Genomic DNA, 26,173 nt, shown 5'->3' on the forward strand with positions numbered 1-26,173 from the left:
CTGTCAGAAAGAGAATTAAGTACTTAATACCAAAATTTTACAGCCTTGTGCTCTTGATGGAATCTCGGGTTTTTGCAGATATTCCATACAAAAGTTAGGAATATTGTATTCCTATGGCCTTGCAGGTGTCCATATGAATATAATTTAATTAAGCACATGGTTTGAATGTGTATAACAGTATTTGTGAATAAACTTCGGTATACAGATTCAAACCATGCGTCTCATTAAATGCTTTGGATGATGTTATTAAATATTTTAGCTGAGCCACTGTTTTAAAATGTTATGCCTTTTCTTTTGTGATCCTGTTTAACCCACTTTCCTGTGTTAGTTTTGCATTTCCTAGGTCTGTAATTCTAGTGCAGTGTTTCCGTTGGCTTTTGCTTACTGTGTGCATTTTTAACACTTAGGGGGATATACAATTTGCCCCATGTTGATTATACACAGCAAATCATAGTTTTTTCAATCTTCAAGTATGAATTCTGGAGGTTGACGTCCACACATCTTAAAGTTGCCAAGTTTGAAAAACACTGGTGTCTGGTGTCTATGAAACACAAAAGCTCTCTTTGGGCATTAATAAAGATTAGCAAGCCTTCTCCATCCCCCTGGTATTACTTCTTTATCACATGCCCATCACATGTTGGGAGTCTGAATGATTCCTTCAGAAAGCCTGTAACTATTCAATGCTTTACAGTCAGTTTAATTTAGATCCCTGATCTTGCAGGATTCTATACTGTGTATGAAATATATGAGTAGACGAGCTTCTGCCCTGCAGATGTTTATCTTCCCAATACTGGGATGGGAGTGAAGCAAGTAACAACAAGGTGTACAATGGAGAGGGTGGGGCAGTGTTCTTATGACCTGGGATTGTTTAGACAGGAAGCAGAAAATCCAAACAAGGCTCTTGTTGGTTATTAGGTAAATGTTCTTGTTAGCACTGTATGCTCATAAATGTATGTTTGTCATATTTGTATGGTATATATTTAGAAGCATACTTCAAAACAAATGTAGGAAAAGGCCTTGAGTATGTGTGTGAATGGATAATGTGCATGCGAAATCTCTTTAATAATTTTTACATATCTTGCCTAAAAGCGTGTACAGGGAGAGACTGAAAAGTTTTTGCTCTCTTTTCTTTCTTGGTGGAGATTACTGTATTATCTCCTTTACATAAAAATACATGTAATAAATTATTTAAGTATGTTTATGAAGAAAAGAGTTCTCTTAAGTAGAAATTCTATGCAATTGTTCAGCTACTCTAGAAAGTTGATAGTAATGTTTTGGAGAAAGTCTTTTTATCATATGGTAGCTTAATAAATGTTATGATAATATATTTGGAACAACAATACATTATGTCATACATCAGAAGTTTTGCCATTGTTGAAGACATTAAGGAATCTGGTAAGGAATTAATCTCTGAAATGAGGACCCAAGGGATCAGAGTTGTCTAGTTCTTTATTAAGAGTTATTTACTAAGCACTGTTTTTGTATTCTCCAGAAAGGACTGTAAAATATGCTTCATATAAAAAAAAACCAGTTGGTTTGTACTTGAAACCTTGGAATAAGTCTAATTGTTTTAAAGAATTCAAAATAACCTGAACAAAGCCCTTTTTAATATATTCTTAACCATATTAGCCATAGTATATTAATAGTATAATATATTCTTAACTATTAGCCATACAGGGTTCATATTCCTGATCAAGTATTTCCTTACCTGGGTTGTCTCAAAAAGTTACACAAAAAAATAGAGTTAAACTTTCAGGGATTAATGTTTCTATAGCTTAAGAAAAGTAATGTTTGAGATTAATAGAAAGATAGGGTTGGTTTCACCTTTTTTGTGAGCTATATACTTTTAGGACAGACCCAGGCTAGTTGGTTTATAATAAAATAAATGGCTATATGACACTGGCTATTTTTAAATAGGCTTTTGCCTCTTTATCCTGCTTCTGCTAGTCACGAGAAGGGAGAAATTTAGCTATTTTCAGAGCTAGGATTGACTTTTTTAAAGCTAAAAAAATTAGCTGATCCAGCGTTCTTCCCCCAAATAACACTTTCTGCTGTTGTGTGACATCAGGACATCATATACATAAATGTTTCATATTTTAGTATATTTCTTTTTTGGTGTATGTGCGTAGGTAGATATTAATACCTTCATCTCCTTGTTTATATTGTAAACATATATAGCCACTATGTAATACTGATTACTATTCCAATAATTAAAAAAAATCTTTTCCCTTGGTGTTCCCTTTTTTGGTCTGTCCTGTTTAATTTGTACTTTCAATTTTTGTAAAAAATATGAAATGATGAGGGCAATAATAACTGAGGAAATCATGATTTATATTCAGTAATTTAATGTCATTTAATTAAGGCTGAGTGTTTTTCAGGAGTGACATGCTGTGATTTTCACTTTATGTTATCATCTTTGGACTGTTGCATGTTCAATTCCCATAAAGCTAGTTCCTTCCTATTTTGAAAAGATAACTCAGGTTTTTTTTACTGGGTGGATATTGGGAACCTATAAAAGTCTAACAATATTTTTACCATGGAAATACTCTGTAGTGTAGGGTTTTTTCTTTCACATGAATGTTTTAAAGAGTATATTGTTGAAAAGTTGTTGTTTCCTGTTCAATTAGGATGATTGTCATGATGTTCTCAGTTCCGTGGGAAAATTAACTATCCTCTTTTTATTAAAGCAAAAATATGAGAAAACATACAGTTTTCATAGCATTTCCCCCTCAATATCACTTTTACCAATAAATTATTTTAGTCACTTCTGTTGGAATCAAAAGTTGTGTTCAAGTGTAACTAAACATAAAAGTGACTCATATATATGACAGTTGCAGTGTCCTAGATCATGTAATCGCTTTTTTGTGGCCTTCTGACAACCTAAGTCAATGAGGAAGCCAGTTTCACTTAACAACCACATTACTAACTTATCAACTGCAGTGATTCAAGTAATAACTGTGGCAAGAAAGGTCATAACATGGGGTAAAACTCACTTAACAAATGTTTTGCTTAGCAACATAAATTTGGGGCTCAGTTGTGGTTGTAAATTGAGGATCACTCGTATATCTCTTTTTCTCATTGTTTTCGTTGAAAATAATTCAAATGATCTAGGCATGCACATAAGCATAAATAAATAAAGTTGGCCCCAAACCGGCCATTTCCATCAGATCCATGTATATTTGTAAGAAATATGCTTTATTCAAAAATCACAGCAGGAAATAGTATTTTTAAATGAATGATAAAATGAATTGTGCAATTACTAAGGGATCAGGGAAAATACCTGGGAATTGTTGAGAAATAACAGAAAAAAGATCTATTGTTTTTCTTTTGTGTTTGGTAATGCCCCCAGAATATTTGATTAGCATTTCTGGGAAACAGGATACTATTCAAAATACAATTTGGTCAGTTCTATAGATGAATGTTAGGAAATCTTTGTGGAGAAAAAATAAAACATTGGTGCACAAGGTTAATAAGGTAATCAAGGGTAAGTAAGTAAGGATTTTTGTTTTTAAAAGGACTGGATCTTTTTACTTTGTGAAAATACTGAAGTCATCTTTTTTCTTAAATGTCTTCATCTTTGGTATGGAGAATAATGTTAACTAGTTGCTTGCTTCTGACAATAAGTATTTTAATGGGAAATATTGAAAAGAAGACAAGGACCCATGGTCTGTACAGGTGGTCCTTGACTTTGACTACAATTTGAGCTCAAAATTTCTGTTGCTAAATGAGACAGTTAAGTGAGTTTTGCCCTAGTTTATGACCTTTCTTGCCACAATTGTTATGTGAACCATTGCAGTTGTTAAATTAGTAACATAGTTGTCCCAACAGCGCTTTTCCAAAGGCAACAGGACTTTCTTAGTTTTTTTTCCTTGACAACATTTTGCTTCTCATCCAAGAAGCTTTTTTAGTTCTGGCTGAATGGTGGGGAGTTGAAGGGAAAAAAAACAAGAAAGTCCAGTTGCCTTTTGAACAACACCTTTGGGACAACCATGACCTGGATGACTGAGAACCTTCAGAGACATTTAGCAACATGGTTGCTAAGTGAATCTTAATGACTTTGCTTGTTAGAAGATTGCAAAAAAATAAAATAAAATTGCCCTGGGACACTGCAGCCACCATAAATATGAACCCATTATCAAATATCCTAATTTTGATCACTTGACCATAAGGATGCTACAGCAGTCAGAGGTGTGAAAAATGCTCATAAGTCATTTTTTCCAGTGCCATATCACTAAACAAATGGTTGTAAGTCCAGGACTACCTATAGAGATGGCCAGCAGTTAAATAATTACCCAGTTAAATTATTCAGGAGCCAGTTCAAGATCAAAGTGAATTGTTCCAGGCCATGCTATCAATAGAGATGGATGAAAGCTGGCTCTGATTCATGAAGATATAACCCAATGAAATTATTTTTCTACTGCTTGTGAAAACAGCTAGATTCTCTTACACTTTTGTCTATTGGTAAGCTCCTTACGTTGTTTTTATTTTTCTCCTCCCTTCCTCTTTTTTCAGGAAGAAAGGCAGTTTATGAGGCAACAGTTAGCCAATCAGTGCTGGAAAGTAACAGTTCCATGTATGTGTGGCCTATTTAGAATTATGTGGTATCGCTAGATTATCAACCTGTTCCATTAAAATTCTATTGTGGATGGATGGATAATGGAATAACATTTCCTATATACTTAAGCACAGAGTTGCAAGTGGCCTTCAAAATCACCAATTATAAACCCCTGCTAAGTACAGAATCCATTTGATTATGTCTGAGAGAAGACCATCTACCTGTTTGAAGATCTTCAGCAAAATCTTTCATGGTGCAATACTATTCTACTGAATTTCTATCAGGTTTAAGGGGAAGCCCTATTTAGATCGGAATTCCAGTGTTAGGATTAAAGACTATGGAATTCTGGGTAGTACAACTATTTCACTTAGACAGTCTCATTTATGAGGGTCCCAGAGCTGGTTATTTTGTGTCCTTCTCAAATGTGTTATGGTAACAAGAGTGTTTGCATTGTTCTCTCCGCCTGGACAAAGATATGTGGAATCAATATTGGTGCCGAGAGACAAACAGATGTGATTGTGACAGTGACGTTAATGAAGAACAACTCAGGGAAGGAATATTTTATAAAGAGCTCTCAAGTGGAACTCTGACAGCTCTGTTTAGTCAGGAATGTTCTGTAACAAAATACATAATAAAGGTTTAATAGCTACGATTGTTGGAGCACTTCATTTACTTCTTCTGGGAAATATGGTTTAAGAATAAATTGTTGATTGCCACAAAGGCGACTGAGTAGCTGATTATATATTTATAACTAATATTGGTTAGGTTTTAAAAATCCAGGCTACTGTATTGTGCCTGGATAAAATATTATTGAAATGAATTTAGAAAACTGCTTAGCAAAAAAGTATATGGCAAAAAAGCAGGTATAGAGTAGGAACAGGTTTTTTCGTGCCATGCATATTAAGTTGAGGCTAGGAATGCAGAGCTGTTTCGCTGATAAGATGAACTATCAAACTAAACATAAAGTATTTATAGTTGGCAGGATTATTATCCCACCTGCACTTTTTGTCTCTAAATCTCCTAGTAAAAAAGATTCCTGTCTTTCTATAGATGTCTCCTTTTGCCCAAAATGGTACTGTGGTGTACCACCTTGATCTCTTTACTAGTGTCAGTTAGGGCAGTGGGTCTTTTTTTTTTTTGTAATTTTTTTTTATTTTCAACTTTACAATACATAACAATCTTACAAATACTTCAGATAAAAAATAAAACAAATTGCCTGCCCATTTCCCCCCAAATCGCATCCCACCTCAAACCAACTTACTTCTTTCCCTCTTTTTCTTCACTCACCCTCTCTCCTCCTTCACCTCAACCTTCCTACTTACTTCTCACCTTCTTCTTCTCCCTCTTGATGCGGTCCAGGGGAAATGCCCGAGCAATTCCTCTCTCAAAATTAAAACAATATTATATACAATAAGACTATTTCTACTTTATCTGAACTACTTAAACTTCAACCCATCCACCCCCACCCCCTCCCCCCGACTTCCCAGAGCAAAATACAGGATTATGCAAACATATTAAACATAATCTATTTAAGTTTACTAATTATACAATGAACAAAATCATAAAAACGCTTAACTCTCTTCAAACTTTAACATCATAAGTTTATAAACAAAATCATTACTCATAGAATAAGTGAAACTTTGTAGTTCCATATTTCTTCTGAACATATTCTATCCATCTTCTCCATACGTTAAAATATCTCTCTTGTGAATGGTCCTTTAAATAAGCAGAAATTTTAGCCATTTCTGCTAAATTAGAAACCTTAAATATCCATTCTTCTGAAGAAGGCAGAGTATCCTTCTTCCAATATTGACCCACCAGTAATCTTGATGCTGTTATTAAATTCAACATTAAAATAGTTTCTTTAACATTAAAGTCCACGAAAATTCCCAAAAGAAACAGTTGGGGAGTAAACTTAATCTTCCTTTTAAAAACCTTTTGAATGTTCCACCAAATCATAATCCAGAAGGCTTTAATCACTTTATAAGTCCACCAAACATGAAAATAGGTTGCATCCAAGCAACCACATCTCCAACATTTAGGTTGCAGGTTCGGGTACATACAGAACAGCTTTTTAGGGCAGTGGTTCTTAACCTGGGCGATATCTCCCCCCCCCAGGGGGTGATTTTGTTTTTCAGGGGGGGCGATGGAACAAAAAGGGGCAACGTGGAGGCCAAGGAACAAAAAGGGGGTGATGAAGTGAGAACTTTTGGGGACACTTTTGAGACTTTTTTCATACAGTGAATGGCTGTATATCTGTCATACAAAAACATCAGATCGCTTGCTATTAGTGGATTGAATTGTGTTTTCAAAGGTTCCTCCAGCTAGCTTCAGTACAGAATGCCGTACAGATGTGAATACGCATTGCTTATCTTCATGCACGTTGCGCAGCAGCCTCTACTCTTTTTATATTTCTTTTTGCGTCTTAAATTTTACTTGTAATTCAATCATTAAATGTTACTGTTTTTCTTTTCAGGCATTTCACTTTCTTGCAATTGAATTTTGTTTTCAGTGGTCATTACATTTAAGTGTCTTGAATAAATAAGATAATAATGAAATACATATATCACGAAGTTTGGGAATAAAGTGACGGGTGGCACCAAAATTTTTCACACAGTTGAGATATGGGGAAAAGGCTGGAAATAAATTATTTGCATCGATATGTCCTGATGACAATTTTAAAGAAAACAAAACAGGTGTTTGCATAAATTGAAGAATTATTTCCTATGTTGTGATTGAGAGGTTATGTTGAGGGAGGGGGGCGATGACAACTTCCTCATTGGCTCAAGGGGGCGATTCGTTCAAAAAGGTTAAGAACCACTGAGTTAGGGCAACTACATCAGTCCAAAGTTGCTGAGATGGATAACACCAAGGTTATAAAAACAAGAAGTTGAATTGGGGCACAAGAGCTATGGAATATGGTAGATATATAGCAAGATTGTGTAGAATATGGTAGATGTAGCAAGAATATAATCTCAGTTCAGACATAAGAAAATTACACCGCATTTCAAAAATTATAAATTAAATATTTATTTTAGTTTATGTACATAAACTTAAAATGTTTGCATAACTGTTTTTTATCTATACTTGAAAACTTAAGAACTTCCCTGCTACCAAACACTTATCCTGCATTTGTTACAGGAGTTGAATGCAAGTTTCTCCAAAAAATAAGTATATGTATTTTTGTCATTTTTCAAAGTTCTTTTCATATATTTTGTGAAACAGATAGATAGACGGATAGATAGTTTCTTCTTTTTTTAATGAAACTAATATTAAGTTTCTTATTGCATAGCTAGGAAAGCCTAGAGCAGTGCTTCTCAACGTTTGTGTGACAGCGACCCCCGTCACACAAACATTCTGCGCATGCGCCGGGCCGCGCGCATGGGGGTGGGGCACCGCCCCCATGCGTGGCGCGCATGTGCGACACCCCCCATGTGCGGTGCGCGTGCGCGGTGCCACCCCCATGCGCGGCGCACGTGCACGGCGCCGCCCCCATGTGTGGCGCGCGTGCACGGCACCACGAAAAATGGCGGATCGCCGCCTTTGGCGACCCCCCAAAAATGGGCGATCGACCCCAAATGGGGTCGCGACCCATAGGTTGAGAACCGCTGGCCTAGAGAATTCCTCAGAAGCAGCTAGTTGCTAGGTACCTGGCCTTCATTGTTTTTGGGAGTTTCCCTATGTATTAATGAGCTAAAGGAATTTCTTATTTAGTTAGTTTTTTATTTATTAGTTCCATTTGTATTTTGCCAATATTCCAAGACTCTAAGATTTGCAGCAATAAAACCATATAACACAAACATTAAAACACTATTAGTAAGAAGGAATCTTTGCCTACCTTACAAGAGTGGTTTTATAAAGTTTCTTATTTGGCGGAAATGGCAAAGATTTCGGCTTTCTTAAAGGAGCAATCTCAAGAGAAATTTTTTGTTGTATGGGAAAAATGGATAAATTTTATACAATATAATTTGGATATGGAAAAATATCATTTAGCTTTTTTATAAATTGTATAAAAAATTATTTTGGATATTTTATAGATTGTTTTTTTCTTTTCTTTTTCCGTCCTTATCTTTCTTCCTTCTTTTTTTTTATCTTTTTTATTCCTTTTTCTTTTTCTTTCTCACTCGCTTTCCTCTCTTTTTCTTTCTTTTTTTAAGTATTTTTCTTTTTAATGTTTATGTCATATATATTTTAATATTAATTATTTTATAAGTTGTAAAAATTTGTTTAGGTTTTTTAAAATTATAGATAAGCCTGTATTCAGTTCTGGGAAGCTCGGGGAGGGGGGAGGGGGGTTTGGGAGGGATGGGTGAGGGTTGGTTGTTTATTTGTAAAACTTTTAAAAACTTTTCAATAAAAAAAACACTATTAGTAGAAAGATGAAACACAGAACAACAATTAAAACAACATAACACGACATAAGTCACTTGGTGGGTTGATTCTATTTGGTTTATTTATCTATTTATATTGCCATCCATCTTGTCAAGCCGATTCTGGATGGCAAACACTGTTAAAGTAATATAACAATAAATAAAAAAAGAGATATTCATACATAGCAAGGACAAAAAGACAGAGGAGGGCAACTGAGGATAGGTCCATCAACAATGCATTAACAATATATCAAAGGTTCAACCAGCCTCCTGACTCGTATGGCTGAAGGGCCCTCAAATGTTCTTGGAAACAGTTTTCCATTAAATGTCTAGAAGGCATTAACAAACATTGCTTTCAGGAGGCATACTATTCCTTCCCCAAATGATTCCTGTACATTGTAATCTCATGAAAATTGGACATCATAGTTTCTCCTAGGAGGAGCATCTCAGATAGATTGATTCTGATTGGAGAAGGCAGCCTTAGGATAAAACCATCACTTTAATTGCTCCTGTGAACCTGTTTGCAGTCAAGGCAATCTGTGCATTGACAAAATTTCCATCTGTTCTTTCTATCTTGTGTTGTAATGCAGAGCATGTATCTTTCCATGGTTCTTATGCCATGTTTAGCTTTTATAATAATAAGATAGTAGATAAAAATGCCTAATCCAGTCTAAACATCTGGCTGACCATGCAACAGATCTTAATAATTTTCCTCTCTTCTCTTATGCTTTATGACTGTGTCAGATTGTGTTTGTGTAGCTGCCTATGAGAGTAAGATTATGGATGGATGGATGTCTACAAAAGTATTCCTCAAAGTTGGCAACATTAAGATATATGGACTTCAACTCCCAATACTCTGCAGAATTCTGGGAACTGAAGTCCACACATCTTAATGATAAATTTGCTAAGGTTGAGAAGCACTGGCCTATAGCATTTAGGGAAATTGTGTGTGCTAATGGGCAGATTTCTGCCTCATACCCAAATAAGGGGACTAAAAGCTGTGGATGTTTCTTGACACTTGGCAGCAAACAGTGTTATCAATGGCATTTTCTAAGGAAGGCAAAGCTAAGATTAAGAGGGATAAGCAGTGCCATCATGTGCTTTCTGCCAGTTGGCAGCAAAACTTAAATTGGAGAGAGTCAAAATTCAGTTTCTCGAGAAACCTTTTCAACTTGAAATGAAAATGAGATGTGTAGACTAGAGGATTTTATTTCTCTATTTTGTTTCCCCTTTTTATTTTCTGTCTGCTGTTCACATCCAACCATAGGATGGGCCAGCTCTAAGGATGACTATCACATCCTGTTGGCTTCATTCTGTCGTAACGGGACGCTTAAGCAGAAAGATATTCACAGCCTTTTGCTTTCAAATTTCACTGAAATAATCAGCCCTCTTGTGGCAGATCTTCTCCTTGCATATGTTGCTTCCTAACTCAAACCAAAGACTTTCTAGAATTTTGGAAGGGACAGGAATAAGGAATATGAAGGGTGGAAAATGAGAGAAAATTAGGGATAATCAGTTTTTGTCCTGACCTTCTTTCTTCTGTTAGTAGCAGCAATAGAACTGTCTTGCATAAAGTCCACAGATTCCTAACTTGAGGACCCATTTATTTGAGTTTTTAAAGCTAGTCTTATATGACTTGAAGAGGCATTTCTAGAAAGTTTGCTCGAGGCAATTTTTACACACTACAGGCAAATAAGGAAAGACCCTTTTGCAAGTTTATTCTAGTATGTTTGACTTTTTTCCAATACGTTTTGTGTAAAGGATATCCCTTATTCCCATTCTCCCCTTTTTTAAGAAGCATTAAGGTGATCTAACTGGCTATGTAATTCATTTGTGTCTGAATTCAGGGCTCCCTTAACCACCATTCTTAATTGTGTTATGTTGGCTCTGGGGATTTATCAGAAATACGTGATTAATCCAACATAGCTATTTTAGACAACTAATACACAAGCCCTTTTGCATTACTACTATTTTGCATTTTAGTATTTAATGACTATGGGGCCTCACAGTTTAAGGATTGATATTATAGTATAGTTAAACACATGCTGTGTTTTGCTCATGTGCAACTGACAAATTGGATGCCAAATTGTGATTTTAATATAAATTGTTTCTGTTATTTATTATTTTATTCTAGAATTTTTAACTGGATATTCCTTGAGTGTTTTTAAATTGTTCTGGTTTCTGGTCTTTGACTGTAATAAACTTACTTGACTTGACTTGAATTCTATCTCCTAAAATTTAATCTGTATAAGCTGGCAGAGGGTGATATCCTTATATAAATAGTTTCCACATTAAGCTAAATCTGTGTAAGCAGAGGCACAGTAATTATTATTACAGTGAACAATTATATCTAAAATAGAGTCGTGCTGTAAATCAGGGGCTCTTAGATAGGGGTCCATGGGGGGGGTGTCCAGGGATAGACTTCAGGAAGTCTAGGAACTTGGGAAAAATACCATTTATTTTTCCTACTCTCCAATTGAAATTTAGAATTTAATTTAAATTTTTTGTTATTGATGTAAGGGATTAATAAAGAACCACACATACTATCACGTTTCCCTGAAAATAAGACTGGATCTTATATTATTTTTTGCTACAAAAGATGCATTAGGACTTATTTTCCAGTTAGGTCTTATTTTTGGAAAAATATGGTAGTAAATGTGTCCATCTTATTTTGGGGGTGGGTTTTATATTACGAGCATCCTGAAAAATCATGCTAGAGATTATTTTCTGGTTGGGTCTTATTTTCGGGGAAAATAAGTTGGAACATTCCATAGCTGTATTCTTTAATATTTTGATAATTATGTTTAAGCATTTCTTTTGTAACACAGTCTATACCAGTGGTTCTCAACCTTTCTAATGCCGCGATCCCATAATACAGTTCCCCATGTTGTGGTGACCCCCAACCACTTATACATCACCGGGTGCCAGGGGCGTGGCCAAAGAAAAGGGGGGAAAATGGCGTACAGCCTTGTTTGGCGACCCCCGTGAAATGGTCGTTCGACCCCAAATGGGGTCCCGACCCATAGGTTGAGAACCACTGGTCTATACCTTCGTATTTTATTTTATGCAGCTAGACGCGTTTTTTCCATGAAGGGGTCTGTACTTTTTAAACACTCTCTGAAAGGGTTCCATGGAAACAATTGGTTAACTATCTCTGCTTTAAAGAGTATACATTGGAGAACTGAAGCTGCAAAGTTATAATTTGGGATGTAGGATGTATGAATTTGTCTCTTTACAATGGATTAGCATTAGTTGTACAATGAAACACAAAATTTACTCCTGCCAAGTCATTCCTAATATTCCCTTTTTCTCACATTTTTTTCAAGATCTAAACATGGAATTCAACCCCTCAGACCATCCACGAGCCAGCACAATATTCCTTAGCAAATCTCAAACTGATGGTAAGTAACCAGCTATAAACTACAATTGGAAGAAAGCCTTACAATGGATATTTGAACCACTATGTTGCTCATATTTTATATTCTTTTGAGTCATTTTAAGAAACTGTAGAAATTAGGAGTCAAGAATACCCACTCTTCTTTGACAAAAAATCCTCATCATTTTATCTCTGTGTTTTTAGAGATTGCGTTATCTAGCAAAAACGCTTGAAATTCCAGCTCCATTTTATTCCTGTTCTATTTTAGAATGGCACTATAAACCCAGATTTTGGAATATACATTTTGCGAATCGTGTTGCTTGATGAGGTGTAAATGAAACTGTTTTATAGTATTCTCCTATAAGAAGGACCTATATCTTATCTTATTTTTTGCTTTTTGATGGCTCATTTTTATTGAGTTTTCAATATAAGCTATCTTGAGTCTTTTTAATCTTTTCACTTTAGTGGACATATAAGTGTCATTAACTGAGACTGATGTTTTTTAAACCAAGGTGCTATTGGCTTATATTTCCAGCATCAGCAAATTGTACAAGGTCTAAAACAACATAAGTCTAATATCAGAAATTATAATACTAAAATCTTAGTGGAGAAATATTTCAATATAATTGTTGCCCTTAAAAAATACCCTATGAAATACCTGAGCCATAAAATTCTCTGAAGAACAGAAAAAGTATTGTAAAGTCATGCTTGTTGATTTAGCTTCCCAGTGTAACACTATCAGTGGTATTATTCAAATCATTGTTTCATAAATACAGTAGTGGCCAAAATTGTGGAAACCTTTTGGGAAAAGTGTACAGTAGAAATGCCACCTTTGGTTAAGTTTCCACCAATTTTTCTTCTAATTTCTTTATAATTTTAGCCTTGTTCACTTAATAATACTATTTTACATCGCTTTCTGGGCAACCAGTCAACTCTTTGCATCATTACTTTAATTTTATTGCGTTTTACAAGCTCACTAAATGAAAGAACACAAAAAACCCCAACCAACTTGATAGCGATCACATAACACATTGACAAATGTCCTCCTCTCAGCTTCAATATATGACATCAATAACTGAATCCTACTGTGATCTGACTGGCTCATTGCCAAAACAAGATGACACCTGATTGGCTCTCTAAACACTCATGCTCATTGGTTACAATCAGATGAAGGAAAACTACCTGATATCAACCTAAGCAAGTTGTGCTTCCTTTTTCTGGATATTTGGCTATAACTTTTCATAGAATACGGGATAATTGAACAAACTTTGTTGCATTACATTCTTGATTAAATTATCTTTCTTTTGATATATAAATTTATTGTACTACTCCAAAAAAGTGGTGTTATTAGCCATCAAACCTCAAAAATACACTTTTCCCAGAAGGTTTCCATAATTTTGGCCACTACCATAGGACAGCTATTTGCTGTCTGTGTTTTGTACACAGTTCTTTACTTTCCTCTAGTTTCATTGTTGACATGTGCACCCTTCTCCAACAACTCAAAGTAATCATTTCAAGCATCTGCTGATGTAGGGGTTAAATGTTCAAAAGCTTAAGGCACAGTGCATTTAGAAGCCTTTAAATTGATATCGTTCTCATTTTGACTAAGATATGAATATATCTCCTATTTTGTACATCTTACACATGTTTATGGTGGGAGACTTTGCATGAATTATTTTCAGTTAATTGATAGGAGAATTGGAAAATGAATGTTCTTTGTGTGTGTGCTGTCGTTCATAATTTTTGACTGCTATATCAGAATGGTGGAAAGGACTATTGATTAGTATACTTGATGTAATTAAATAGGCAAAGCTCCCAGTTTATCTATTACTGTTTTGTAACTGATTAACATGGAGAGCCAGTTAAGTGTAGTAGTTAAGGCATCAGGCTTGGAACCAACTAGCCTGTGAATCTTAGTCCCATCTTAGGCACAAAGCCAGCTGGGTGATCTTTGGCCAGTAATTCTTAGCAGACTTATATGCTGTTTCATAGTGCTTTACAGCCTTATGCTTTACAGTGGCAAGCCACTTCTGAAATATTGCCAAGAAAACTGCAGGAATGAGTCCAGGCATTTGCCACAAGACAACAATGACTTGAAGGCACAAAAACAAACAAAGTAAAAACTGTTTAATCAATTAACAGAATCACATTCTACTGTGAGATAAGAGCTATTACATTTCTTAAAATATTATGTAGTTACATACTTAATTCAAATCTGTAAATTTTATGAGAACCAAAATCCAAAAATATGATAGCCTGCTGTACTAAGTGAATTACAAACCATTGTGTATAAATTAAGTGTACAATTAAAAGCTTAGCAGAATCTGGTCTGTATGTCATTAGTCACTTATTTTTTAAAAAATGTTTTGTATATATTTTTCAATAACATATTACGTGCGGTATGAACTATATACCTTTTTTTAAAAAAGAAATCTTGTTTAGTTAGTTGTTAAGTATCTGTACAGTCGAATGGATGCAAAGCCAGAAACAAGAACAGACTGAGTATTTTCCTGCTGTTTTCTTAAGAATGTTAGCAAGAAGAATCTTCTCCTCATTATCCCATTGCTTTTTGGTATGGAAGAAAAGTGACAACAATATCAGTTTCTCTCCCATATCAAGTAGCAACTACTTGGAGATGACAGGACTTTTTCAAAACTGCTTGAAAAATAAAATCCTTGTGTGTGCTTAAACCTTATATTACACAGCTTTTACTTAAAAACAGTAACAACAAAATTCATAAATGTTGAATGGAGGCATACATTTCATTTAATAAATAGTTTGTCCCTCAGCCTATCTCATACAAGTCAGTAATTCTTTGATTAAAAAAAAAGACTAATCAAGGATTTTTTTTACAAAAAATCTACATCCAATCCCTGTTCTGAACTGATGGATTATGCACTATCAAGTCTTAGCAACCACATAAATAGATTTTCTCCATGATAGTATTTTCCTAGCTTAGTGTTCCAGGTCTTCCTGTGGGTTACCCAACTTCATTGAAACTGAGCCTATCCACGTTGAGTTAGTTGTCCTTTTATTCTCTGTCTTTCTACCCTTCCCAACATTAGGCTGTTCTCCAGAGACCTAGGTCTTCTCCTGAGTAGGATAACAATTTGAACATGGTCATTTATGTCTTGAGTGAATTGTTCTAAATTAATAATGGGTAACCCAGGTTTATGAGGTACAGTACATATGTTCCCAATCTTTGTTTTCATTTAATTTTCAAGTACTGTAAAATTCTTTTGAGAGAATTCAGTAGCACAATGTCCAGCTGATTCTTCTTCTTGTTTTTTTTACAAAGAGTAAGAAAGGTAGGTATGTTAAAGCTTTCCAATATTTAATACATCTTTTTTTTTATTCCTTCCTATTTTCTTCAGAAGAGTGAGGAAATAAAATTGGAACCCAGTCTTCCCTATTGCAAATACTTTTTCTAAGAACAGGCAAGAATTACTCTGAAGTATTTTGGAACAGCAAGAATGTTTAATCCTTGTGTTGGTGAGAGTCTCGCCAAATATATTTAGGCTGAGGTCGATGACTGCTGTCATTTGTCTTGAGTGCTGCACTCTTTAAAAGGAAAATACAGACACACTTCCAGATTCATTGATCAGTAGAGTTGAACATAATCATTTATTAGTCTGTGCTTTTGCCTTCCCAGTAAATTAATTGTGTTCGCTTTAGAGTGCAACTTCATGTAATCAGAAGAAGAGGATTCACTTACTGTTAGGTTGAGGCAATATATTTTCCTCCCACAAATGGTTGTATATAATAAATTGCAATCACATTTTCTTTGAAAAACATGCAAGAAATATTGATAGTCATGTGTTAAGTTACCCTTTTCTCTTCCAGACTATCAAGTTCTAACAGAGGAGTGAGTTCTTTGAGATTTAACATGTGGGACTAAGCTTTGTATTCTTACAACTGTAATCTCCACTCCAAGGACAACGGGTGAAATTTGGTGGCTTGGCTTCCTGCTATTCTTAAGTAGAAAGCACTCCCAAATTAAGTCCCAAAGAAACCTAACTAAATAAAGAAAAGATGTTCAAAAGAATCCTTCTTGAAACAAAATACTTGAGGGAAAAGAGGAGAACTTGGTCCTGCCTAAATTGCTTTAATTGCCCACGGTGTCCTAGACTCTCAGCTACAACTTACGTTAAAAATGTTTTCATCTTCTAGCCAGCAAAAGGCAGTCTTTCCCTTTCCTAAATAACTAACACTGTTTATGAAATGAAGAGCAAGTCTTTACCAAAAAACATCATTAAGGTGCACTTCATCGGAAGTTCAAAGAAAAAGAATAATTGGTTGCAGATATTTCTCTTGGGACTTTTCCAAGAGGCTGCATATCTCTAGAGCTCCTCCTTATCTTTAACCCCTCAATATGGAAATAGAGGATGGTGAGGATTGGTAGTGATATTCAGTGCAAAGCCCACCCTTTCCCTGAACATCTCCAGTGTGGATGCAAGAATTGTCACTGCCACAATTGTGAATTTCTCTAATGTGGTTTATATAATTAGTTGCACCACTTGGGATCAGAAAATTTCTATTTGAAGAAAAAGGATTATAGCATCATCACTTTGTTTAGCATTATGTAACAAGTCAGATAGAGTTCTGTGACTATAAAATTGTCCTCACTCTAGGTGGAGACAAAACAAAGCTCATATCAGCCAGAGCAAATAAATTAGCGTAGCTTAGAAAGTATGATAACAGAGTATTCCAGTGCCTGTTTAAAGATTATTGCATTGACTGTTCTTGCCTTGTCCTCATTATTCTAGTATCATATTATTGTTATGTTCTCTGCAGGACTCCTGATTAGCAAGGATCAGTTTGTGTACTATGAAAATATTAAATGGTTCATGAAACTTCAGAAGGTTATAACTGTTAACAGTAGTGAGACATAATAAAAACTCATGGCTTAATTTGATGGAAGATGAAGTAGTAATAGTAGCAGTAACAGAAATAGATTTGTAAGAAATCTTTAGAAATTAATGTTTTGATCAGTCTCATAGTCCCATAGTGTCATCAAGGAAAGTAATTTCTCAATTATTATTGAAATGAATGATTGTGGAGTACAATCTTGATCCTCCTTTCTTTCAGGCTGTTAGATTCCTATGCTAGGAATACTGCACAATTTAAATTAGTTTTGAATTGTGAAACTCAACTCTTAATATGCTCCAACATAGCCATGTTGTACACACACACAGTGAATTGTTAGATAGTAAACGATCTGTTGAATCATTGCATGCTGCTGTGGAAAAAATTCAAAACCTTTTTCCTCAATTTTTTATTTTTTTGAAATTTAAAAATTATGCTAATGCAGGTTGTCCTCGACTTACGACCACAATTGAACCCAAAATTTCTGTTCCCAAGTGACTCATTTGTTAAGTGATTTTTCCCCATTTTACAACCTGTCTTGTCACAGTTGTTAAGTAAATCACTACAGTTGTTAAGTTAGTAACATGGTTGTTAAGTGAAACTGGCTTCCCCATTGACTTTGCTTGTCAGAAGATCAAAAAAGTGATCACGTGATCTCAGGATACTGCAAACTGTCATAAATATGAGTCAGTTGCCAAGCATCTGAGTTTTGATCACGTGACTATGGGGATGCTGTAGTGTTCGTAAATGTGAAAAATAGTCATCATAAGTCACTTTTTTTCAGTGTCGTAACTTTGAGTGGTCATTAAACGAACTGTTACAAGTCAAGGACTACTGTACTTTATTAACAAGTTAATTCTTGTTAGATTTTGGATATCTGCAAGGAAATGTTTTTGATACACCCAGTATTGTGCTGGGAGTGTTTTAACAAGATCAAAACCAAAAGAATGGTACACAGCCTGGTTTTTAATGAACAATAGTTCTGACAAACACTCTTTTCCAACAACCCAAGAGTCAGCTCTACACATGGACATCACCAGACGGTCAACATAGAAATCAGATTGACTATGTGCTCTGCAGCAAAGATGGAGAAGCTCTATACCAATGGTGGCGAACCTATGGCCCTCTCTGTGGGCAGGCGTGCCGTCGCCCCAGTCCTAGGCCTTCAGCTGGGTTTTATAAAACCTTTTCACTTTAGGTCTCTACCGCCATGTGAAAAAAAAAAGGTTCAATCAGTCAATTTCAACTTCTCACGGGAAAAAAAAGATCTTGCAAAGTTGGAATTGATTGATTGAACTTTTTAGTCCCACCCAGTCTGCCGTTATTGTAGCCACACCCACCCAATTGGCCACACCTACCCGGTACTCGATGATACATAAGTGGATTTTGGGTTGCAGTTTAGGCACTCAGTCTCTAAAAGGTTCGTCATCACTGCTCTATACAGTCGGTAAAAACAAGACCAGGAGCTGACTGTGGCTCAGATCATGAGCTTCTCGTTGCAAAATTTAGACTTAAATTGAAGAAAGTAGGAAAAACACTAGGCCACTCAGGTATGAACTAAACCAGTGGTTCTCAACCTGTGGGTCGTGACCCCATTTGGGTCAAACGACCATTTCACAGTGGTCGCCAAACAACGCAGTCCGCCATTTTTTTCTCCTTTTCCTTAGCTGTGCTACTCCCTTTTATTCTATTGGCTTTTGAAAGCCAATAGAATAGACTCTCTTGAATAGAGAGTTGTCCAGGCTGTCTCTGCCCTGCTGAGCCCACCAAAAATCCCATTCTGCAAACGTGCTGCACCAGTTGAGTAGTCCTCGACTTACGACCGGTTGGGGGTCGCGGCATTAAAAAGGTTGAGAACCACTGAACTAAATCATATTCCTGATAAATATACAGTAGAGGTGACAAATAGATTTAAGGAATTAGATCTGATAGACAGAGTGCCTGAAGAACTATGGATGGAGGTTTGCAACATTGTACAAGAGGTAGCAACTAAAACCATCCCAAAGAAAAAGAAATGCAAGAAAACAAAATGGCTGTCTGATGAAGCTTTGCAAATAGCTGAAGAAAGAAGGAAAGCGAAAGGCAAAGGAGAAAGATACACCCAATTAAATGCAGAATTCCAGAGAATAGCTAGAAGAGATAAGAATACCTTCTTAAATGAACAGTGCAAAGAAATAGAAGAAAACAACAGAATAGGGAGGACCAGAGATCTCTTCAAGAAAATTGGAGATATGAAGGGAACGTTTCATGCAAAGATGGGCATGATAAAGGACCAAAATGGCAGAAGACAACAGAGGCAGAATAGATTAAGAAGAGGTGGCAAAACTACACAGAAGGACTATACAAGAACGAGCTTAACGTCCCAGATAACCATGATGGGGTGGTCACTGACCTCGAGCCAGACATCCTAGAATGTGAAGTGAAATGGGCCTTAGGAAATCTGAGCAACAACAAAGCTAGTGGAGGTGACAGTATCCAGTTGAGCTATTCAAAATATTAAAAGACGATGCAGTAAAAGTGGTACACTCAATTTGCCAGCAAATTTGGAAAACTCAACAGTGGCCACAGGATTGGAAAAGGTCAGTTTACATTCCAATTCCAAAGAAAGGCAATGCTAAAGAATGTTCAAACTGTCGCACCATTGTACCCATTTCACATGCTAGTAAAGTTATGCTTAAAATCCTACAAGCTAGACTCCAGCAGTATGTGGATTGAAAACTACATACAGGCAGGATTTCGAAGAAGCAGAGGAACTAGAGATCAAATTGCCAACATACACTGGATCATGGAGAAAGCTAGGGAGTTCCAGAAAAACATCTACTTCTGCTTCATTGACTATGCTAAAGCCTTTGATTGTGTGGATCACAACAAATTGTGGCAAGTTCTTAAAGAGATGGGAGTACCAGACCATCTTATTTGTCTCTTGAGAAACCTATATGTGGATCAAGAAGCAACAGTGAGAACTGGACACGGAATCACTGATTGGTTCAAAATTGGGAAAGGAGTCCGGGAAGGCTGTATACTGTCACCCTGCCTATTTAACTAGGGCTAGATGAATCAAAAGTTGTAATTAAGATTGCCGGGAGAAATATCAACAACCTAAGATATGCAGATGATACCACTCTAATGGCAGAAAGTGAAGAGGAACTAAAGAGCCTCTTGATGCGGGTGAAGAAGGAGAGTGCAAAAGTTGGCTTGAAACTCAACATTAAGAAAACCAAAATCATGGCATCCGGCCCTCTCAATTCCTGGCAAATAGATGGGGAAGAAATGGAGGTAGTGACAGATTTTATTTTTCTGGGCTCCAAGATCACCTCAGATGGGGACTGCAGCCAAGAAATTAAAAGACGCTTGCTCCTGGGGAGGAAAGCTATGGCAAATCTAGACAGCATACTAAAAAGCAGAGAATCACCCTGCCAAACAAAAGTGCGTATAGTCCAGGCCATGGTTTTCCCAGTTGCAATGTACGGATGTGAAAGTTGGACCATAAGAAAGGCTGAGCAACAAAGAATTGAGGCCTTTGAACTATGGTGCTGGAGAAGACTCCTGCGAGTCCCTGGGACTGCAAGGCGTTTAAACCGATCAGTCCTAGAAGAGATCAACCCCGAGAGCTCTTTAGAAGGCCAAATCCTGAAGTTGAAACTCAAATACTTTGGCCACCTAATGAGAAGGAAGGATTCACTGGAGAAGAGCCTAATGCTGGGGAAGATTGAGGGCAATAGAAGAACGGAACGACAGAGAATGAGATGGCTGGATGGAGTCACTGAAGCAGTAGGTGTGAACTTAAATGGACTCCAGAAGATGGTAGAGGACAGGAAGACCTGGAGGAACATTGTCCATGGGGTTGCGATGGGTCGGACACGACTTCGCAATTAACAACAACAACAACAAAGAATTCTAGTAATGATGCTAATTCATTGCTTTATGTGTATTTCTGTCTTTGAGTCAGTTCTTATTTCTAGTGATTGCCTGATAAACCCCTGCAGTTTTCTTGGCAAAGTATTTTAGAAGCGCTTTGCCATTATCTTCTTCCTAGGGCTGAGAAAGAGTCACTTGCCCAAACTCACTCAGGTGCATTGTACTTACAGTCCCATGATTTTTAGCTGGTGCTTTAACCAGTAGAATAAGCTAGCTTTCAATTCATTGATTAATTGATGCTTTATTTTTTTTATTGAAAGTTTTTACAATTTTACAATAAAATCCCCCTCCCACTACCTCCCTACCCTCCCAAAAACCCTCCCCCCCTCTTCCCAGAGCTGAATAAGGGTTAACTAAAACTAAGAATACAAAACATTTAAACTTAAATAAACCTCAAACAAAAGTTACATTAAAAAAAAGAAAAATCCAATACATATATATAATAAAAAAATCCAATATATATATACAATAAAAATACTTATTATCTTAAACTTTAAACATAAATTATTCAAAAGCTAAATAATATCTTTTAATATCATACTTATACTGTATAAAATTTATCCATCTTTTCCACACCAAGAGATATTTCTCTTGCGATTGATCTTTCAAATAAGCCGAATTTTTTGCCATTTCAGATAAATAAGAAACTTTAAAAGACCATTCCTCCAAAGTAGGTAAAAATTCCTTCTTCCAATATTGTCCTATCAACAACCTTGCCGCTGTAATTAAATTTAACATTAAAATAATTTCTTTATCATCACAATCAGCAATAATACCTAACAAAAACAATTGTGGAGTAAATTTTATCCTTCTCTTAAAAAGTTTTTGAATATTCCACCATATCTTTATCCAAAAAACTTTTATGCTTTTACATGACCACCAAATATGATAGTATGTTGCATCCAAACAACCACATCTCCAACATTTAGGTTGCAAATTTGAATACATACGAGACATCTTTTGTGGATCAAGGTGCCATCTATAAAACATTTTATAAAAATTTTCCCGTAAATTTTGAGCTTGCATGAATTTAACATTCCTCACCCAAATTATCTCCCATGTTTCTAATAAAACCGGCTCATCAAAATTTTGAGCCCATTTGACCATGCAATCTTTAACTAATTCTGTTTCTGAATCCAATTCCACTAATACATCATAAATTCTTTTTATGTGAGATCGACTTTGATCTTTAATTTGTTTCAACAAATTTTCATCCTCTCTAATCAAACCCACTTTATAATCTATCTTCCACCTTTCCAATAATTGTCTATACTGAAACCACGAATAAATAATATTTTCTTGTGCTAATTCATCTATATGTTTTAATTGCCAATTCTTCCCATCCCAATTAAGTAATTGTTTATAAGAAATACTGTCCATCTTCACTCCTTTCCTTATTCCTTCTATTGCATGCCCCGGAATGGCCCATAATGGAATTCTTGTATCTATCCTGTAATATTTCTTCCAAACTCGAAGTAAAGAAATTCTTAAAATATGAGACTTAAAAGCCCTATCCACCTTCTTATTATAAATTAAATAGGCATGCCACCCATATAATAAATCCCACCCCTCCAAAAGGAGTATATCTCCATTTGTTAAATTAATCCAATCACTAATCAGTGTTAAAACCACAGAATCATAATGCAATTTAAAATTCGGTACCTTGATACCTCTCTCTCGTACGTCTTGCATAATTTTAAATTTTACTCTTGGTTTTTTCCCTGCCCAAATAAATTTATTAATGCCTTTCTGCCATTCATCTAAACTTGGCTTATTCTTCAAAATAGGTATCATTTGAAATAAAAAAAGAAACTTTGGCAAAACGTTCATTTTAACCGTTGCTATTCTCCCCAACAAAGATAATTGCAACTTTTTCCAATCGTTTAAGTCCTTTTGTACTTTGAGCCACAACCTTTCATAATTATTTTTATACAGTTTTACATTGGAAGCGGATAAAAATACCCCCAAGTATTTTACCTTATTAACAATTTCAAAACCTGTCAATCTAACTAAAGTCTCCTTATCCAGATTAGTCATATTTTTTGGCAATATTTTAGTCTTATTATTATTAACTTTGAAACCAGAGACTTGTCCAAATTGATTTATCAATTGTAACAACTCCATTACTGAATAAGTTGGTTGAGACAAAGTAACAACCAAATCATCTGCAAAAGCCCTTAATTTATAATTATTCTTATTAATCTCTATTCCTTTTATTTTAGATGATTCACGAATTTTAATCAACAAAATTTCCAAAGTTAAAACAAACAACAAAGGCGACAATGGACAACCCTGTCTAGTCCCCTTTTCAATTTGAAATACCTCAGATAAACCTCCATTAACTATAAGTTGTGCTGTTTGTCTTTGATAAATTGCTCAAAGAGCCTGTAAAATTTTATCTCCAAAATTCATTTCCTTAACCAATCTTAACATGAATTGCCAATTTACCTGGTCAAAGGCTTTCTCAGCATCTAGAAAAATCAATCCTGCAGAGATCTGATTGTTCTTATCCAAATATTCTATTAATTAATAATTTGTCTAACATTGTTCTTCATATATCTTCCAGTTATGAAACTTGTTTGATCCATGTGTATTACTTGATTCAATACCATCATAAGTCTATTAGCTAAAATTTTGGAAAAATTTTTATAATTTACATTCAAAAGAGATATAGGTCTATAGTTTTTTTGGTAAAGTAAGATCTTGATCCTCTTTTGGAATCAAAGATATAAAAGCCTACCCCAAGATGGGGGGGTCTCTGTTCCCTGTAATATCTTATTAAAAAGTTCCTTTAGAGGTTCTGTCAACTCATCTATCAAAGTTTTATAATAAATTGATGTCAATCCATCAGTGCCCGGTGCTTTACCTAATTTTAATTGTTTAATTGCCATAATAATTTCCTCTGTAGTAATAAGTCCATTAATCTCTTGTTTCTGATCTTCTGTTAACTTAGGAAAATGAGCGTCTTGTAAGTATTTATCTATATCTAAACCCTGTACTTTCTTACCCATATATAATTTTGTATAATAATCTAAAAAAGATTTTTTAATCAATTCCTTCTGAAAAACCAATTTACCATTATAATTTATTTTATCTATAATTCTCAACCTCTGTTTCTTCCGCAGTTGGTAAGCCAGCCATCTCCCTGGCTTATTAGCATTGCAAAATGTATTATGTTTCATATAAAGCAAATTGGTTGCAGTCTGGTCAGCCATTAACATATTAAACTGTGATTTAAGTAAATTTATAGCTGCCTTTGCCTTCTCATCTGAAGGATTCAAAATTAAAACTTTTTATTTTAATTTAATCTCATCTTCCAACTCCTTACGTTTTTGTAACTGTTTTTGCCTATAAACCTTATTCATTTGTATCAGAACCCCACACATATAAGCTTTACTTGCATCCCATACCATTGACATTGGAGTTCCCTTATACATATTTAATATAAAATATTCCTTTAAATAATCTTTAAGTTTCTGAACATTCATTTCTTGTCTAAATAAATTCTCGTTCAACCTCCAGGATCTTCTCTCCTCTTTTTCCATGGCTAACTCCATCCACACAGGACTATGGTCTGTCAATGTCCTTGGAAAAATCTTAACATTCTTTACCCTAAAATATAAATCCATTGTGATAAAAAAAAATCAATTCTTGAAAAAGATTGATGTCTATCAGAAAAAAAGGTAAAATCTCTCTCTTCCATATTATGTTCTCGCCAGTAATCTCGCAACTCCCAGTCCTCTTTCAAATCAAAAAAGGCCTTAGGTAATTTAGCCTGTTTAAAAGAAGTAGAAAGTCCTTTTTTATCTCTATGTGTATCCAAAACTCCATTCCAATCTCCCATCAGTATAACAGATCTATAATCCAATAAAGTCAATTTTTGGTGTAAAAGCCTGTGAAATTGTTCTTGTTGTTGATTTGGAGCATACAAACCCACTATAAGTATTTTTTTAACCATACATTCCCACTTCAATCATTACATATCTCCCTTGAGGATCGGAATCTAGTAAAGAAGCTGATAAATTTTGCTTAACATAAATAACTACACCCCCTTTTTTCCCAGGAGCAAAGGATACAAAATGAGATCCCAATCGGGCATTAACTAAATATTTTTGGTCTTTAGAAATAATATGGGTTTCCTGCAAACAAATAATATCATTATTATGTTGCTTCAGATAATGAAATATTTTCTTCCTTTTCTGTGGAGAATTAAGGCTGTTAACATTCCAGGTCAGGAGCTTTGCCATCTCCTCCATCTATTAGCCTGGAGAAGACTACTTGGAGATCTGCCATCGAGGATTGCACCGATGATCTCTTAGGTCTTGCTCCTCCCACAGGCTCAGAAACAAATTCTTGTAAAACTTCTTTAACCTCCTTCTTCTGTTGTTCCTTTTCCTTACGCTTATGTACTGCTCGAGTCATTCCCTGCACCTTCATCTCAGCTTGTTGGTGCCACTCAGCCTGTATTTTCCCAGCTTTCATCAATACAGCTTCTTCAGACTACTGTTCTACCTCCTTTTCTTCCAAAACTTTCAACATTATAGGTGGTGATGAGCGCGCTCCCAGGACCGAAGTATAAAACTCTCTTGCTTTAAAAACAGTATTAAGTCTATAACGTGTCCCTGCATGACTCACCACAATTCCAGTCGGAATATCCCATCTGAATGGCATCTGCCTCTTTTTAAGTTCATCTACTAAAAAAGCAAACTCTTTTCTTCTTCTTAGAATTTTAGATGGGATCTCCTTTAAAATTATTACATCTTGTGCAGCAATCTGAAATCTCTTGTTGTAAAAAGCTTGTATAATTTCATTACATAAAGATCTTTTCCCAAAATAAATTACCACATCTCTTGGCAGATTTCTCTGTTTTGCCACCCAGGAATTAACTCTAAATATTTTTTCAATTTCTCCAAGTATTTCCTCCTTTTCTCTGTCCAAAATCACAGCAAAGTCATTTGCCACCATCTCTCTCAAGTTTTCTTGCATATTTTCCCTCAAGCCTCTGATTCTTAAAGCATACTCCATCTCTCTATATTGGGACATAACAATTTCATCTTGTGAAATTTCCATCTTTTTTTCCATTCCTTC

At 35.4% G+C, this 26,173-nt stretch overlaps 1 protein-coding gene across 6 annotated transcripts in view; it reads left to right on the top strand.

The window, feature by feature from the left end:
• CCNY (cyclin Y) overlaps positions 1-26,173 on the top strand; it is a 110,742-nt gene that overhangs the window by 54,877 nt on the left and 29,692 nt on the right. For 5 of the 6 annotated variants that reach the window (XM_039338576.1, XM_039338571.1, XM_039338572.1 and 2 more), the window contains one exon: positions 12,252-12,326. In XM_039338576.1, coding sequence (XP_039194510.1) covers positions 12,260-12,326 — 67 coding nt within the window. In that variant the 5' untranslated portion in view covers positions 12,252-12,259. Of the gene's footprint in view, positions 1-4,512; positions 4,574-12,251; positions 12,327-26,173 lie in introns of all 6 variants that reach the window. The other variant, XM_039338573.1, reaches the window with a different exon arrangement.

This window comes from Crotalus tigris, unplaced genomic scaffold (assembly GCF_016545835.1).
Source record: "Crotalus tigris isolate CLP2741 ecotype Arizona unplaced genomic scaffold, ASM1654583v1 scf7180000017710.2780689, whole genome shotgun sequence".
NCBI lineage: Eukaryota > Metazoa > Chordata > Lepidosauria > Squamata > Viperidae > Crotalus > Crotalus tigris.